Source organism: Peromyscus maniculatus, chromosome 19 (assembly GCF_049852395.1).
Source record: "Peromyscus maniculatus bairdii isolate BWxNUB_F1_BW_parent chromosome 19, HU_Pman_BW_mat_3.1, whole genome shotgun sequence".
Classification (NCBI taxonomy): Eukaryota; Metazoa; Chordata; class Mammalia; order Rodentia; family Cricetidae; genus Peromyscus; species Peromyscus maniculatus.
The window spans coordinates 14,514,338-14,528,194 of NC_134870.1; the positions used below are offsets into that span (position 1 = coordinate 14,514,338).

The window sequence follows — 13,857 nt, forward strand, 5'->3', positions numbered from 1 at the left end:
TGTCACGTCCTCACAGTGGGAAAACTGCACAGCCCCTTGGAGGCATGAATAGACTGGGAGGGCCCAGAAGAGGCTCTGATGTTGAGGGCACAGTTTCACTTGAATGTTGTTATACAAAAGCATAAGGTAATTGTTATGAAATTGGTATCAGTTAAGGCTTTCTTCTTAGTTCTAGAGCCAGTGCAGAAGCCTCATGAAGGTCCTGGAGAAATGGGGAAACCAGTCGTCATTCCTAAAGAGGATCAAGAAAAAATGAAAGAGATGTTTAAAATCAATCAGTTCAACTTAATGGCAAGTGAGATGATTGCACTCAACAGATCTTTACCAGATGTGAGGTTAGAGGGGTAAGTATATAGTGTGGTCCTGATCACACTTCATTGGAAGGTTTGTCTACATCCCCAAGAAGTGCTTTGCCTTAGTGCTTGCTTTCTGTCAGTTACTGTCTAACTGTACTTGAAGTCTAAGTTAAGTGCTGATAAAGTAACATTTCAAGATGTTACTGCTCTACTGACTCAGGAACTAGGAAAATGATTATTTCTTTCAACAGATTAGTAAGGGATTCTAAACATTTACAAAAATGTTCAACCTTTTACAAAAAGATTTTAGGTGTATGTAACTTGAAGCAGTGAAGTGCATCGTCATACATGTATAGCTTACTGAATTTTTATGTGTTAAGTACACATCTGTGTAGCATCATCCAAACCAAGATACAACCCCTGAAAATTCCCTTTATTTTCCTTTCCAGTTACTTCTTCCACCTCCAGGGACAACTATTGTTTTGCCCCTTGTAAACATAGGAGATACATACATATACCTTCTCCATTATGGAAGGCAAGAGATTATAGACCTATGCTGCACAACACTGTGTCTGTAGACAACAGCACCAAATTGCATGTATAAAAATTCTTTAAAAAGGAGCTGGAGAGATGTGGCTCAGGAGTTAAGAGCGTGTGCTGTTCTGCAGAGGACCCAAATTTGACTCCAAGCAGCTCACAACCACTTACAATTCTAGAGGGGGATCTAACTCCCTCTTCTGGCCTCTTAGGGCACCTGCACTCACATGCACATTTCACACACACACACACACACACACACACACACACACACACACACACCTTACAATTACAAAAATAAATCTTAAAGTAAAAATCTTTAAGAATGTTGATGTCATGTGCCTTTACAAATAAATATTATGAGCATATTTAAAAATTTAGATCAAGGCCTTTAATGCCTTTAATCCCAGCACTTGGGAGGTAGAGGCAGGCATATTTCTGGGTTCAAGGCAAGTTGTATAATTATTAAATCAATAAATTATTTAAGACCTTTATACACAGGCATACATAAACAAATAACAAACTTCCATTTACACACAGTCTTGCCACTTTATGTACATTTAAAGAAGAAACAAAGGCAGTTCTTTACTAGGAAAAGAAAGACCATACCAGTGTGCATCATGGAATCAGTGTGATCGTGGTGTGGAAATTAGATAAGGATGTAATAAACAAGGAATGTTAGCCTAATCTCACTGATAGCATATAGATGGATTTATAAATGAAAAGTTAATTGAATCTAGCAATATGTAAATTTTATATGTTCAATTTTATACTGTTAACCACAGTAACAGAAAAGATATATTGATACTGTTATTTCATTAAACACAGAAAATATTTGATAAAATTTGTTGCTGTCAAGAAAATGCCTTAGGAGCTTCAAAAGGAACTTCCTTAATCTGATCTGTAGGGTGTCTAAACAGAGCAACAGGAAAACCCCTTAAAGCAAAGACCCATGATGAATAATGTTTCTGAAAGCCCAGGACATGCACAGTGCCCATAGTCACTACTTCTGTTCAGTGTTGTACTGGAGGTCTTGGCCAGGCAAGACAATACAGAAGAATTTTAAGGATTTGAAAGATACTAAAAGATTTTATTTAAGCCAGGTGTGATATATCCTCGGGAGACTGAGGCAGGAGGATTGTGAGTTTGAGGAAAGCCTAGGGATATATAAATCCTGTCAAAACCTTGTTCTCAATCTCCCACCTCCAATGGATTATAGGTAGAACATTATAATCTAAAAATGTTTAGTAAGGTTGATGGTTTGTGGGTCAGTATTTCTTTTTGTTTTGTTTTAGTTTTTTGAGGCAGGGTTTCTCTGTGTAGCCCTGGCTATCTTGGAACTCACTTTGTAGACCAGGCTGACCTTAAACTCAAATAGATCCACCTGTCTCTGCCTCCCAAGTGCTGGGACTAAAAGCATGTGCTACTATGCCTGGCCCAATATTTCTAAGGAAAAGATTTTAGTTATTTTTAGGTAAAAGCTAGAAGATATTTTTAGAATATCTTTTTAGAATTATTAGATCATATCAAATGTGGGGGGGGGCACCAACTCTGAAGAAAATTCTAAAGTACTATTGAGAAAAATCAAATGCCTACATAAATGAAAAAACCTATGTTCATGATCAGTATTATAAAGATTTTGATCTCTCATTTTGATCTCTCATTTGTTAATTTAGTGTAGTTCTAGTCACAATCATAATCTTGTGTGTGTGGCCAGGCCGTGGCACACGCCTTTAATCCCAGCACTCGGAAGCAGAGCCAGGCAGACCTCTGTGAGTTCAAGGTAGCCTGGTCTACAGAGTGAGATCCAGGACTCTGAACCAAAACTACATGGAGAAACCCTGTCTCAAAAAAAAAAAAAAAAAACCCTCTTATGTGTGGGTGTTTGTAATTTGATTAGTTGATTGTTGATTGTGTCTCTGAAAATACAAAGAGCTGGAAGAGCCACCTGTTGTAGAATTATCAAAATTTCTTTAAAAGCTATAGTAATCAAGATATTGTGATGTTCTTATATAAAATAAGACAGATCAGTGGAACAAAATAGGGAGTTTATCTGAGATCTCATTCCTGTATGAACACTGATGACTAAGAGGCCACTGAGTAGCTCTGAGGGAATGACCTTTAAGCAATGAATGCCCTTGTGTGAGTTTCATGTAATTAGGACAAAAGAGAAACATTTGTTTCCAGCATACGGAACAGTCAGGAATTTATGTCTTACAAATATAAATACAAAGACAGAGCCGTGAATTATTAGATAGAATTCTCTTTAAACTGGGGAAGGATTTCTTAGATCATGAGATGCACACACCAAAAAGGGGAAGAGGAGTTGATAGATAAGATAGGGATCAAACCAAGGACTTGTTCATGCTAAGCCAGGTGCTCTGCTATTGATCTGCACAGTCAACCTTCTTAAAGACTTTTCTGTTCATTAAGTAAGAGAGTGGAAGAAAAATAAATCAAGTTATTGCTAAGGCTATTTGTGACATTCATAACTAGTAAAGTGCTCAAATCCAGAACTATGGTTCCTATATATCAATAAGAAAAATAACCCAGTAGAAAAATGAGAGATTTGAGCCAGGCAGCGTAGTTGAAAGTTTTTCTGTGTCCTGCCTGGCCCATGGTCAGGACAAATCTCTCACCTGCCAGTCCCGCAGCCGCTCAGACCTGAATAAACACACACAGGCTAATATTTTTAAATTATGGCCATAGCAGACTTCTTGCTAGCTAGCTCTTATATCTTAAATTAACCCATTTCTATAAATCTGTGCTTTGTCACGTGGCTTGTGGCTTACCCGTATCTTTACATCTTGCTTCTCCTGGCAGCGGCTAGCAGTGTTGTCTCTGCCTCTCCTTTGTCTTTCTGTGTTTGGATTTCCCACCTGCCTCTAAGCTGCCTTACCATAGGCCAAATGGCTTTATTTATCAACCAGTTAGAATGACATATATTCATAGCATACAGAAAGACATTTCCCCCATCACTTCCCCATTTCTGTCTAAACAAAAGGAAGGTTTTAACTTCAACCTAGTAAAATTATTTTTATCAGGCAAGAATTACAGTTACAATATCTAGTCTATTTGTATTTTGTAAAATTAAAGAAAATACTCTATCCTATATTTGTGAGTCTAAAGTTTCATATCTAATTTGTTTTATCTTAACCAAGTGAAAATTATAATTGTAACTATCTAGTCTTTAACTACATCAAAGACCTCAGAAGGATACAATATTACCTAAGTAAACAGGAAGAGCATTGTAAGCAACTTCCAAAAATCTAGAATGACAGAGACAGCTGTCTGCCTGGACAGTCATCCAAAGTTCCTCTCTAACATTGGGGTATCCTTCTTCAGCCCATAGGCCTAGAGTCTCTCTGTCACTTTTCTCTGTGTCCTCTAGAATGTCTGGCAGTTTCTTCTGTGAAGCAGGAAGCTGAAGGACCATTTTGCCTTGCAAAGTTCAGTGGTCATTTTTCTATGGGTCCTGCATGAAGCAGGAACCTGAAGGACCATTTTGCCTTGCAAAGTTCAGTGGTCATTTTTCTATGGGTCCTGCATGTCCAGTTGATACACCATTTTGTCAAGCAGCCCAGGCAAGAACAGTTTCTTGCCCAAATGGCTATTTTTGCCAAGAAGAAGATAAACAAATGTACCTTTTTTTTATTGTAACTTGTATTACCATCCTAAAAATAGCCTTTTAGACCTTAAAACATTTTCTTAGATAAACAAGTTTTTATGTCTCTCAACCTTTATAAACTTTGCATCTCTTATGTGAGTTTCTTTACTGAATTTGCTAACAAGGAAAACTGTAACTGTCTTGCCTTCAACCCCATTAGTGACCTGAGAAGGATATAAAATTACCTGAGTAAACAGGAAGTGCAGAGCAAACATCTTCCCAAACTATAGAAATGACAAACAGCTGGCTGCCAGGACAGTCACCCAAGGTTCCTCTGCAACATTGGAGTATTCATCTTTGGCCTACAGGCCTCGAATATCTAACAGACTTCTGTGAAGCAGGAATTTTGAAGGACTGTCCTACCTTGTCTTGGCAAAGTTCAGGGTTCACTTTTTTGTGTGTTGTACTTGTTCTGTTTGGACAGCATATTGTCAGTAGTGGAGGCAAAGGCAGTTTCTTGCCCAGTGGCTAACTTTGCCACAATAAAAGCAAACTCCATATGGAGGTTCTTTGATGCCTCTCACCGTTTTTTGAAATAGATTGGTGTTGCCAGGAGCAGATGTGTCTTACTGTCATGAAAAGCCATATGTTATTAAAACATTTTAAATGCCATATTCTGTAGGTCTCTGAAGTATTTGAGGACCACCTGTATATCTAAAATATATCTGTTTAACCTTGAAAACATAAAATAACATGATCCCAAGTTTGATTATTATAGGTGACTACTAACCTGTGTTACTTAATTATCTTAAATAGTTTGTAATAATAGCTATCAAGAACTAGTGCCTTTCATTACATTTTTAAATGAGTTGCATAGGTACAATGCCTGAAATAAGAGTAGAAACAAATATACAGTATGTATAACAAAAATGACCTTAATTTTGTATCAGTATACAAAAATCCATACCAATGTAAAATATTCGAGACTAGTAGTTGCTTTTTTAGTATGTAAGTAGAGTCAGTAGTCTACTCTTTTATCTTATCATTTCTATATCCTCCCTTTTTCTTTTCAGAATGAGATCCCTGAATCTAATCTTGGTTTAGTTTTTTTTTCCTGACCATTACCAATAACAACTTGTAACTAACCCCCCAAATGATGAAGAACATTCATAACCCACCGAATGACCAAAAACCACCTACTCCATCTCTTGGGAATGTGGACATCATGTTCTCTAGAGTGCTTCCTGTTGTCTGTGGCCAACAGCATCTTAGGGGCCCCTGAGAAAATTGAGATAATGGTGAAGTCCTGGGAAAACTAGCCATAGCATTTGTTGTCCAATCTGTGCAATGGGAAAGTGCAGGGCTTATCTGAAGTCCTGGCTGGAGTAGTCTGTGAGGCTGGACCATCTCAGCCACCAGCCTTGCAGCTGTTCTGGATACAGAACTCTGAGCAAACTGCAACAGAGGCATCTGAGAGGCTGGATCACCTGGACCACCCGTTTTCATTGGTGCCTGGTCCCCTTGCTCTGAAACACACAAACTTTCAAAGGTACCACACATATATGTATTAATACAAGTATGAAATATGTAGTCTGCACAAGTCAGCTAAAGATTTTTTTGTTGTTGTTTTATGTTTGAGCAAGTAAAATATATGTCACTTCTCTTGTGGTTTTTGTTTTTGTTGTTATTTTGTTTTATTTCTTTATTTTTGTAGCCTGTATTTTCAGGGGATCTCCCCAATCAAATCTGATCTCCGTCAACAACCTTGAATGAATCTACAACCTTTAATTTTTTTATAGAAACAAAAGCATAGCCTCTTCCCCAAAGCAATACATTTTCTGACTTCCATTTTAAAGTTAAGGCATTCCTGAAGTATCCAGGCTGGTTTAATTCAGTAGTCCCTTCCACAATCCAGTGTCTCTGTTCTCTGTTCATTAGCATTCAAAAAATTCAAAATTAACACAATACTTTATAGGATCTGGACTTCTGCATATTTTCCATCTTTACTTGGCTTATCCCTTTTATATTTTTTTATTCTCTCTTTAAAGACTAACTTATTATTTATACTTATTTCTCTGTCTATACCCTTCTTCTTCTTCTTCTTCTTCTTCTTCTTCTTCTTCTTCTTCTTCTTCTTCTTCTTCTTCTTCTTCTTCTTCTTCTTCTTCTTCTCTCTCTCTCTCTCTCTCTCTCTCTCTCTCTCTCTCTCTCTCTCTTTTTGAGACAGGGTTTCTCTGTGTAGCTTTAGAGCCTCTCCTGGAACTCACTCTGTAAACCAAGCTGGCTTCGAACTCACAGAGATGAACCTGCCTCTGCCTTCCGAGTGCTGGGATTTAAGGCGTGCGCCACCACCTCCTGGCCCGTTTTCTTCTCTTAAGCCTACACACATATTTTAAATACACTGTAACTTACTTAGGTTTGTCTTTGTCATTTCTTCTGAATCTGTCTTCACTGAGCATCTGCAGCAGTCTGTGATCATGGGAGACAAGTCCTAAGCGGTTATGTCAGCTGCCAGCGGCTCAGCTTAGTGCACACTGAGAGGACGGCTCCAGCTGGCAGCCGGGAGCCAGGAGCCATGCCTCTGTATGCCGCCCAGCACCAGCCTGCTGGAGAGATTGCAGGACTAGGAAGGTATATCCAGATCCTCATCCAGAACTCTTTTTTGCTTCCTCGGGCCCTATGTTTGGATATTTTTGAACCCCCATGTTGGGCCATTTGTAGATGGACTTTTCTTTTTGGGCTCCCAGCTCCCCCAAAATGACCTGAAGACTTATTATTAATTATGAAAGCTCGGCCTTAGCTTAGGCTTGTTTCTAACTATCTCTTATAACCTAAATTAACCCATATTTTTAATCTACGTTCTTCCATGTGCTCATTACCGCATCTCCATTATGTCCATCCTGGTTATTCCATGTCTGGCTGGCGACTCTGCCTTTCTTCTTCCTAGAGCTCTCTCTGTCCAGAAGTCCCACTTATACCTTCGGCCTGGCTATTGACCATTTAGCTTTTTATTAAACCAATCACAGTCACACATCTTTACACAATGTAAAGGAACATCCACAACAGGTAATGCTAAAATCAACATTTACATCCTTCATGGCCCAGCAGTTTCATACCTGGCTATGTTAGAAATGTATGTATGTATGTATGTATGCAACAGGAGACAAAGACAAAATGTTTATAGCAGTAAGTCGGTACTGGTTCCAAAATTTAAAATGTCTGCACTTCTATTAGAGTAGAAGGTCTGGCATGGTGGTGCTTTCCTTTCTTCACAGCACTTGAGAAGCAGAGGCAGAAGGATTTCTGTTCATTCAAGGTCAGTCTCTTCTACATACTGAGTTCCAGGTCAGTCAGGCTACATAGTGAGAATAGAATAGTATACTTTGTAGTAGTAGAAATGAACAAAAGCTACATGTCATTCCAAGCATGAATCTTGCCAACGTAATACATATCAAAATAATCTCATATGTATAGAATATTGTTTGTGAGGAAGTCAAAACAGACCGAGAACAACTCTGAGAACCACCGCAGTTTTTCCTCTAAGGACAAATGAGATGGTAATAGCAATAGGGCGGTTTGTAAGGATGTGGCAGTGTTTTCTTCTCACTTAGTGATAGTTACATGGTCGTTTGCTCTGTACTAACTCCGTTCAGCTCACATTTGGGGGTTTGTTTTGTTTTGTTTTTCAGTTCTGGGAATTGAGCCCAACAGATTTGTTTTGTGTGCTCGGTATTTGCTGTATTTCGTGATGCAATCACATTGGGAATGAGTGGGAGGTGAGGCGCTCTATAGCAGCAATACGTCTGTGGTGAGGCAGCTCTAGTGAGGCCAGGGGAAACGAGGGGAGGAGAGGATAGAGTGATACGTGTGCGGTGATGGAAAGGGAGGGCCCAAGTGAGAGGGAGATTTTTAACAAGGGTGTTAAAAGCAAAGGCTTTGGACATCAATAGGTGAGAAGGTTTATAGACAAGAACAGATCAGTCAGGCCCTCTAGAGGAAAAGCATGGTTTTGTAGTTCTGATACTTACAGGACAGTGTATATGTGTGTTGGTGGCATTATGAAAGTTCACTTCTGGTAGCTTTTATTTCTTTTGTGAAATTGGAAACAAAGTTATAGATGAGGAGGGCAAGAGTGGCTTTAGAGATCTGAGATGTGAGAGAGTTTGAAGGAGTTGTCAGCAAAGTGTAATGCTGCTGGAGTGTGGGAGAGCCCACCTGAGGATTGTGGTCCACTTAAAATGAGACCATCCAGCCTGGGGGGTTTTTGTGAGCCACATAGAACAACCCAAGCACAGATGCACGACTAAGACAAAGGTGGATTAGCTAAGCTTTCATTGCATTTGACTTACTCTAGCTGTTCAATGTTTTTTCATTTTGGTCCTTCCTTTCCTGTTTTGCAATGGGCACAGTTTGAACAGATACAAATTTCAGCTTGAAGTTACTGCGTTGGAGAGTACATTTTGTTTTTATTTTGGCATGCTATAATGGTCAAGGTGTGGATTTACTTTTACTTCTTTACATGCTTGTTCATACCCATGTAATATAGTTTTGATCTGAGCATTCAAATTTTACTTGAGTGTTGGGCATTTCACAGATAGAGCTGCTTCAGCATTAACTCCAGTTTGGTCTCCTGGACCAACTTGTGTATAATACCTTGATAGTGACATAGTCCCAGTCTGGCTCTGCCGTTTACTATCTTGTGATTCTCAGACTCTCTGTATCCCAGAATCCTTGTCTGTAAAACAAGGAGGTTAACGAGGGTGCTTGTGAGGACTTATCCAGTGCTGTGATATTTCCCAGCACCTAGGATCCCGAGGGCCCTTCTGACCCAAGAGTGAGCTCTATGTCCACTGGGGCTTCTTGAGAGAACCTGACTTCCAAGAAGATTTACAGTGAAATGAATACAAGTCAGAAATACAGACTAGCATTAATTCATCCTACGCTGGAGCTGAGCAGCATCTGCTTTTGAGGGCAGCTCCCTAAATGGGAAGATGGTGTCCCTAGCCTGTGACTTGCTCACCACACTTTTAAGTCCTAACCACCGCCCACCCCCCACCCCACCCCGCCTTGTTTCTAGAGTATAACTTAACTGGTCTGGATCATCATGTGTCTGCCTGCGAATTTCGAATTTCACTGTCTTATGAGCTGCCAAGATCATTTTTTCCTGAAAGACACTGAAAGAAAGAATGGCATTGGCCCAATGTTAAGAATGGTTAAATAGAAGTAGAATCAGTGAATAATTTTTATAATGTGTGATCTTAAGAAAGGAGCCCTAAAACAAATCCCAAGTTAGTCAGAGGCCAAATTCATGCTATGTAGTTCACTCTTGATGTTTAAGAAGTAATAATGCTACCGTTTATTGAGTGCTGGTGTAGCAGTCTGTGTAAACATATACCTAAATAGTTGTCAGAATCAGACCTTGACTACGGGGCCTGTCTGTCCCAAGTATACTTAGGAAGTGACCCAGTGAAGTTGGATTCCTGGTCTCCAGGGCTGTGCTGCTGCTGCTTGTAAGGCTAATCTCAGTTGACCTACCCTGAGTCCATACAGAAGAGACTTGTAACAGTACCAAGCACTGCTTACTAGATAGCCAGGCTTCTTATGAAGTGTTCATTATTATTGGTAAAAGCTAGTGATCGACCAAATTTAGTAGGTCATAAACAATGCATAAAAAGCATGGTTCATTTAAAGAGACATGGAGAAGAGGGTTGGAGTGTGTGTGTGATATAACACTAGACTGTTTGGAGAAGAGGGTTGGAGTGTGTGTGATATAACACTATACTGTTTGGAGAAGAGGGTTGGAGTGTGTGTGTGATACAACACTACACTGTTTGGAGAAGAGGGTTGGAGTATATGTGATATAACACTATACTGTTTGGAGAAGAGGGTTGGAGTATATGTGATATAACACTATACTGTTTGGAGAAGAGGGTTGGAGTGTATGTGATCTAACACTACACTGTTTGGAGAAGAGGGTTGGAGTGTGTGTGTGTGTGTGTGTGTGTGTGTGTGTGTGTGTGTGATATAACACTATACTGTTTGGAGAAGAGGGTTGGAGTGTGTGTGTGTGTGTGTGTGTGTGTGTGTGTGTGTGTGTGTGTGATATAACACTATACTGTTTGGAGAAGAGGGTTGGAATGTGTGTGATCTAACTCTACACTGTTTGGAGAAGAGGGTTGGAGTGTGTGTGATATAACACTACACTATTTGGAGAAGAGGGTTGGAGTGTGTGTGATATAACACTATACTGTTTGGAGAAGAGGGTTGGAGTGTGTGTGATATAACTCTACACTGTTTGGAGAAGAGGGTTGGAGTGTGTGTGATTTAACACTACACTGTTTGGAGAAGAGGGTTGGAGTGTGTGTGATATAACACTACACTATTTGGAGAAGAGGGTTGGAGTGTGTGTGATATAACTCTACACTGTTTGGAGAAGAGGGTTGGAGTGTGTGTGATTTAACACTACACTGTTGGGCACATATGGATAATGGGGGCAGCCTTTGTTGTAAATGTTGGGTTGATGTGTGGTTATACCACTTACTAGCTGTCCGTTTGACCAAGCTTCTTCATTTCTCTAATCGTAGTTTCTTCATCTGTAAAACCCTTCTAATTTCAGGATCCTAATTAAAAGTTAATTAGCAAGACCTTTGCAGACCAGTGCCCTGAGAGTTAGGCTAGCATTGAACTTCAACCATTGAAAAGAAAAGAACCCTTGAGAAACCTGGTCTCTTGCTTGTCTAAGGACAACGCGGGACTGGAAGGGAGCTATTTTCCTCTTTCTTTCACTGTCCTCTTCTGCGCTACTGCAGCTTTCAGGCAGTTTTACATAAGCAACACAGAAGTGGCCGCAGCAGCAAATAGACAAGGGAAAGCCCGTCTGTGACCAGAAGCCCTCTGGTTCCCTAGCATGGGTAAAATCACCCCTGCTTTCCTTTCTCTGCTCCCCACCACTGCACATAGTGAAGCGAATTCAGAAGTGGATGGGAAAATGCATTACTACATATGTTCATGGGATAGGTAGTATGCAGCCATAAAAATAGCTTTGAAGGCTGGCTCAGCGGCTGAGAGCACTGGCTGCTCTTCCAGAGGACCTGGCTTGGATTCCCAGCACCCACATGGCCGCTCACAAACCATCAGTAACACCAGTTCCAGGGGATCCAATACCCTCTTTGGACCTGTGTGAGTACTAGGTGCACACATGGCACACAGATACAAACACAGGCAAAACACCCATATACATAAAATAAAACTAAAGCCAATTGGTTCTTGAAGTAAAGTTTGAGATTAATAATATAGCCTGTGGGAGCCCACAAAGGTTTCTAGTGAGAGCCGAGCTTGCTTTACACAGCAGGGCTGCATTAGAGGATGGCTGGACCATGTGCATGGTCACCAGGTGTCTGGAAGGGTCTGCACTTGGCTGTGCTGGGGGGAGGTCTTTTGCTCCACCCCTTGGCATTCCTTTAAAAAGCCCTTTAGTAGTGAAAGAAGTGGGTTTGGACCCAGGCCCTCCCGAGGCTGTCCTGTATCATCTATCTATGTATCTATGTATCTATGTATGTATGTATGTATGTATGTATGTATGTATGTATGTATGTATCTATCTATCTATCTATCTATCTATCTATCTATCTATCTATCTATCTATCTCTATCTACAAATTCTTCATTTCTCCCTGCTCAAGAGTACCCTGGGGGAATAGGAGGGAGCTGGTCTACCTCAGTAGCCTCCACTAAACTGAATTAACCCAGCCAGGTTTGGTGCACGCCTTTAAATCTCAGTACTTGGGAGGCAAAGGCAGGTGGATCTCTTTGAGTTTCAGTGAAGCTTGGTCTGCATATCAGGTTCCAGGCCAGCCAGGGCTATATCATGAGTCCCAGTCTCAAAAAAAAAAAAAAAATAATAATAATAAAATAAAACCAAAAACATAAATAATAGATAAATTAATCAATTAAATGAATCAACCTCCAAACCTGACCAGGGGAGCTTATTTTAAGAATATAGGCAATATCTTTAAAATAATTTTTATTTTTAAATCTCCTACTTTATATCAGTATTACTTATTATACATGCAACATCAGTCAAAACTTAAATTGAAAACCACTAAGAGTCTCACCATTAGTACAAACATCTTATTGTTCTGTCAACTTTCCTAGTACAGATTCATTTACTGTAGTGTCTGACAGTCACCTTTATAAAGGCATTTGCTTTGTCTCTAGGTGTAAAACAAAGGTGTATCCAGATAACCTTCCTACAACAAGCGTGGTGATTGTTTTCCACAATGAGGCATGGAGCACACTTCTTCGAACAGTCCATAGTGTCATTAATCGCTCACCAAGACACATGATAGAAGAGATTGTTCTTGTAGATGATGCCAGTGAAAGAGGTAAATCTTACATTTTGATACCAGTGGTATCGGCCTTTGATCACTAACAGCTTGCAAACTATAATTTTAACTAATAATTGTATGTAAACTTCTAATTTATCTAACAATTCTTGGCATGTAAACTCATTCACATAGTGAAAGGTATACCATTGTAAAACTTATAAGTATTACTTTAGTGTTTAATTGTGCTGTATCTTAATCTTATCAGAAAAAGAAGTAATGCTTTAACATGTAAAGTTGATGTAGAATAGGAAGAAACCACACAATTTTATTAGAATTTTCTCTGTGAAAAGCTGCAGTTCTGATCATGAATGGAGAAGTTTAGTTCTGAATGACAGGAAGAACTTTTGCAGCAAAATGAGGTCCAGACTGGAGTTCTCTGAATGCTTCCATCTGTAGTTAGGTGCATAAAATGATTAGGCACAATTAAAATGTGGTGTGTAATCTGACTCTATTTTCACAAGTCTCTGCCATGTCTCTTGCTCAGATACCCCTCTGAGGTTATCAGGATTTTTCACAGATTTAGAATATCCTAATCTGTCTCATGAAACACTCAGGAAAAGGTACACTATATATAGGTAACTTGGACCACCACTGTTTATTCTGAATCCTTCTTGGAGACTTCCCACTCAGAATGCTATAGAAAAGACAGCACTTGCTAAAATCAGAAATCCAGTATTTCCCAGTTGCCTTATTTTTTTCCACAGCCATCTATGCCACAGTACTCACTAGTGTCATGTGCTGCACCAGTGTTTCTCTGTTCACACGGGGAAATTTTGGAGGGAACTACGGGAGATAGATTCTTATTTTTCTTCATTCCTTTCTTTTTTTAAATATTTTTAATTATATGTCTGTGTATTGACTTGTGCACATGAGTACAGGGGTCCATGTAGGCCGAAAGCATCAGACCCTCCGGAGCTGGAGTTATAGGCAGTTCTGAGTCTCCCTGTGTGTATTTTAGAAACTGAACTTGGATCTTCTGGAAGAGCAGCAAGTGCTCTTAAGCCCTGAACCATCTCTCGAGCCCCTCATCC

General features: G+C 39.8%; 1 protein-coding gene across 1 annotated transcript in view; it reads left to right on the top strand.

Moving 5' to 3' along the window:
* Window positions 1-13,857, top strand: part of Galnt1 (polypeptide N-acetylgalactosaminyltransferase 1) — an 81,530-nt gene that overhangs the window by 39,655 nt on the left and 28,018 nt on the right. Inside the window, exons 4-5 of the mRNA XM_076554831.1 lie at window positions 170-344; window positions 12,657-12,823. Of these exons, the coding sequence (XP_076410946.1) occupies window positions 170-344; window positions 12,657-12,823 (342 nt within the window). The remainder of the gene's footprint in view (window positions 1-169; window positions 345-12,656; window positions 12,824-13,857) is intronic.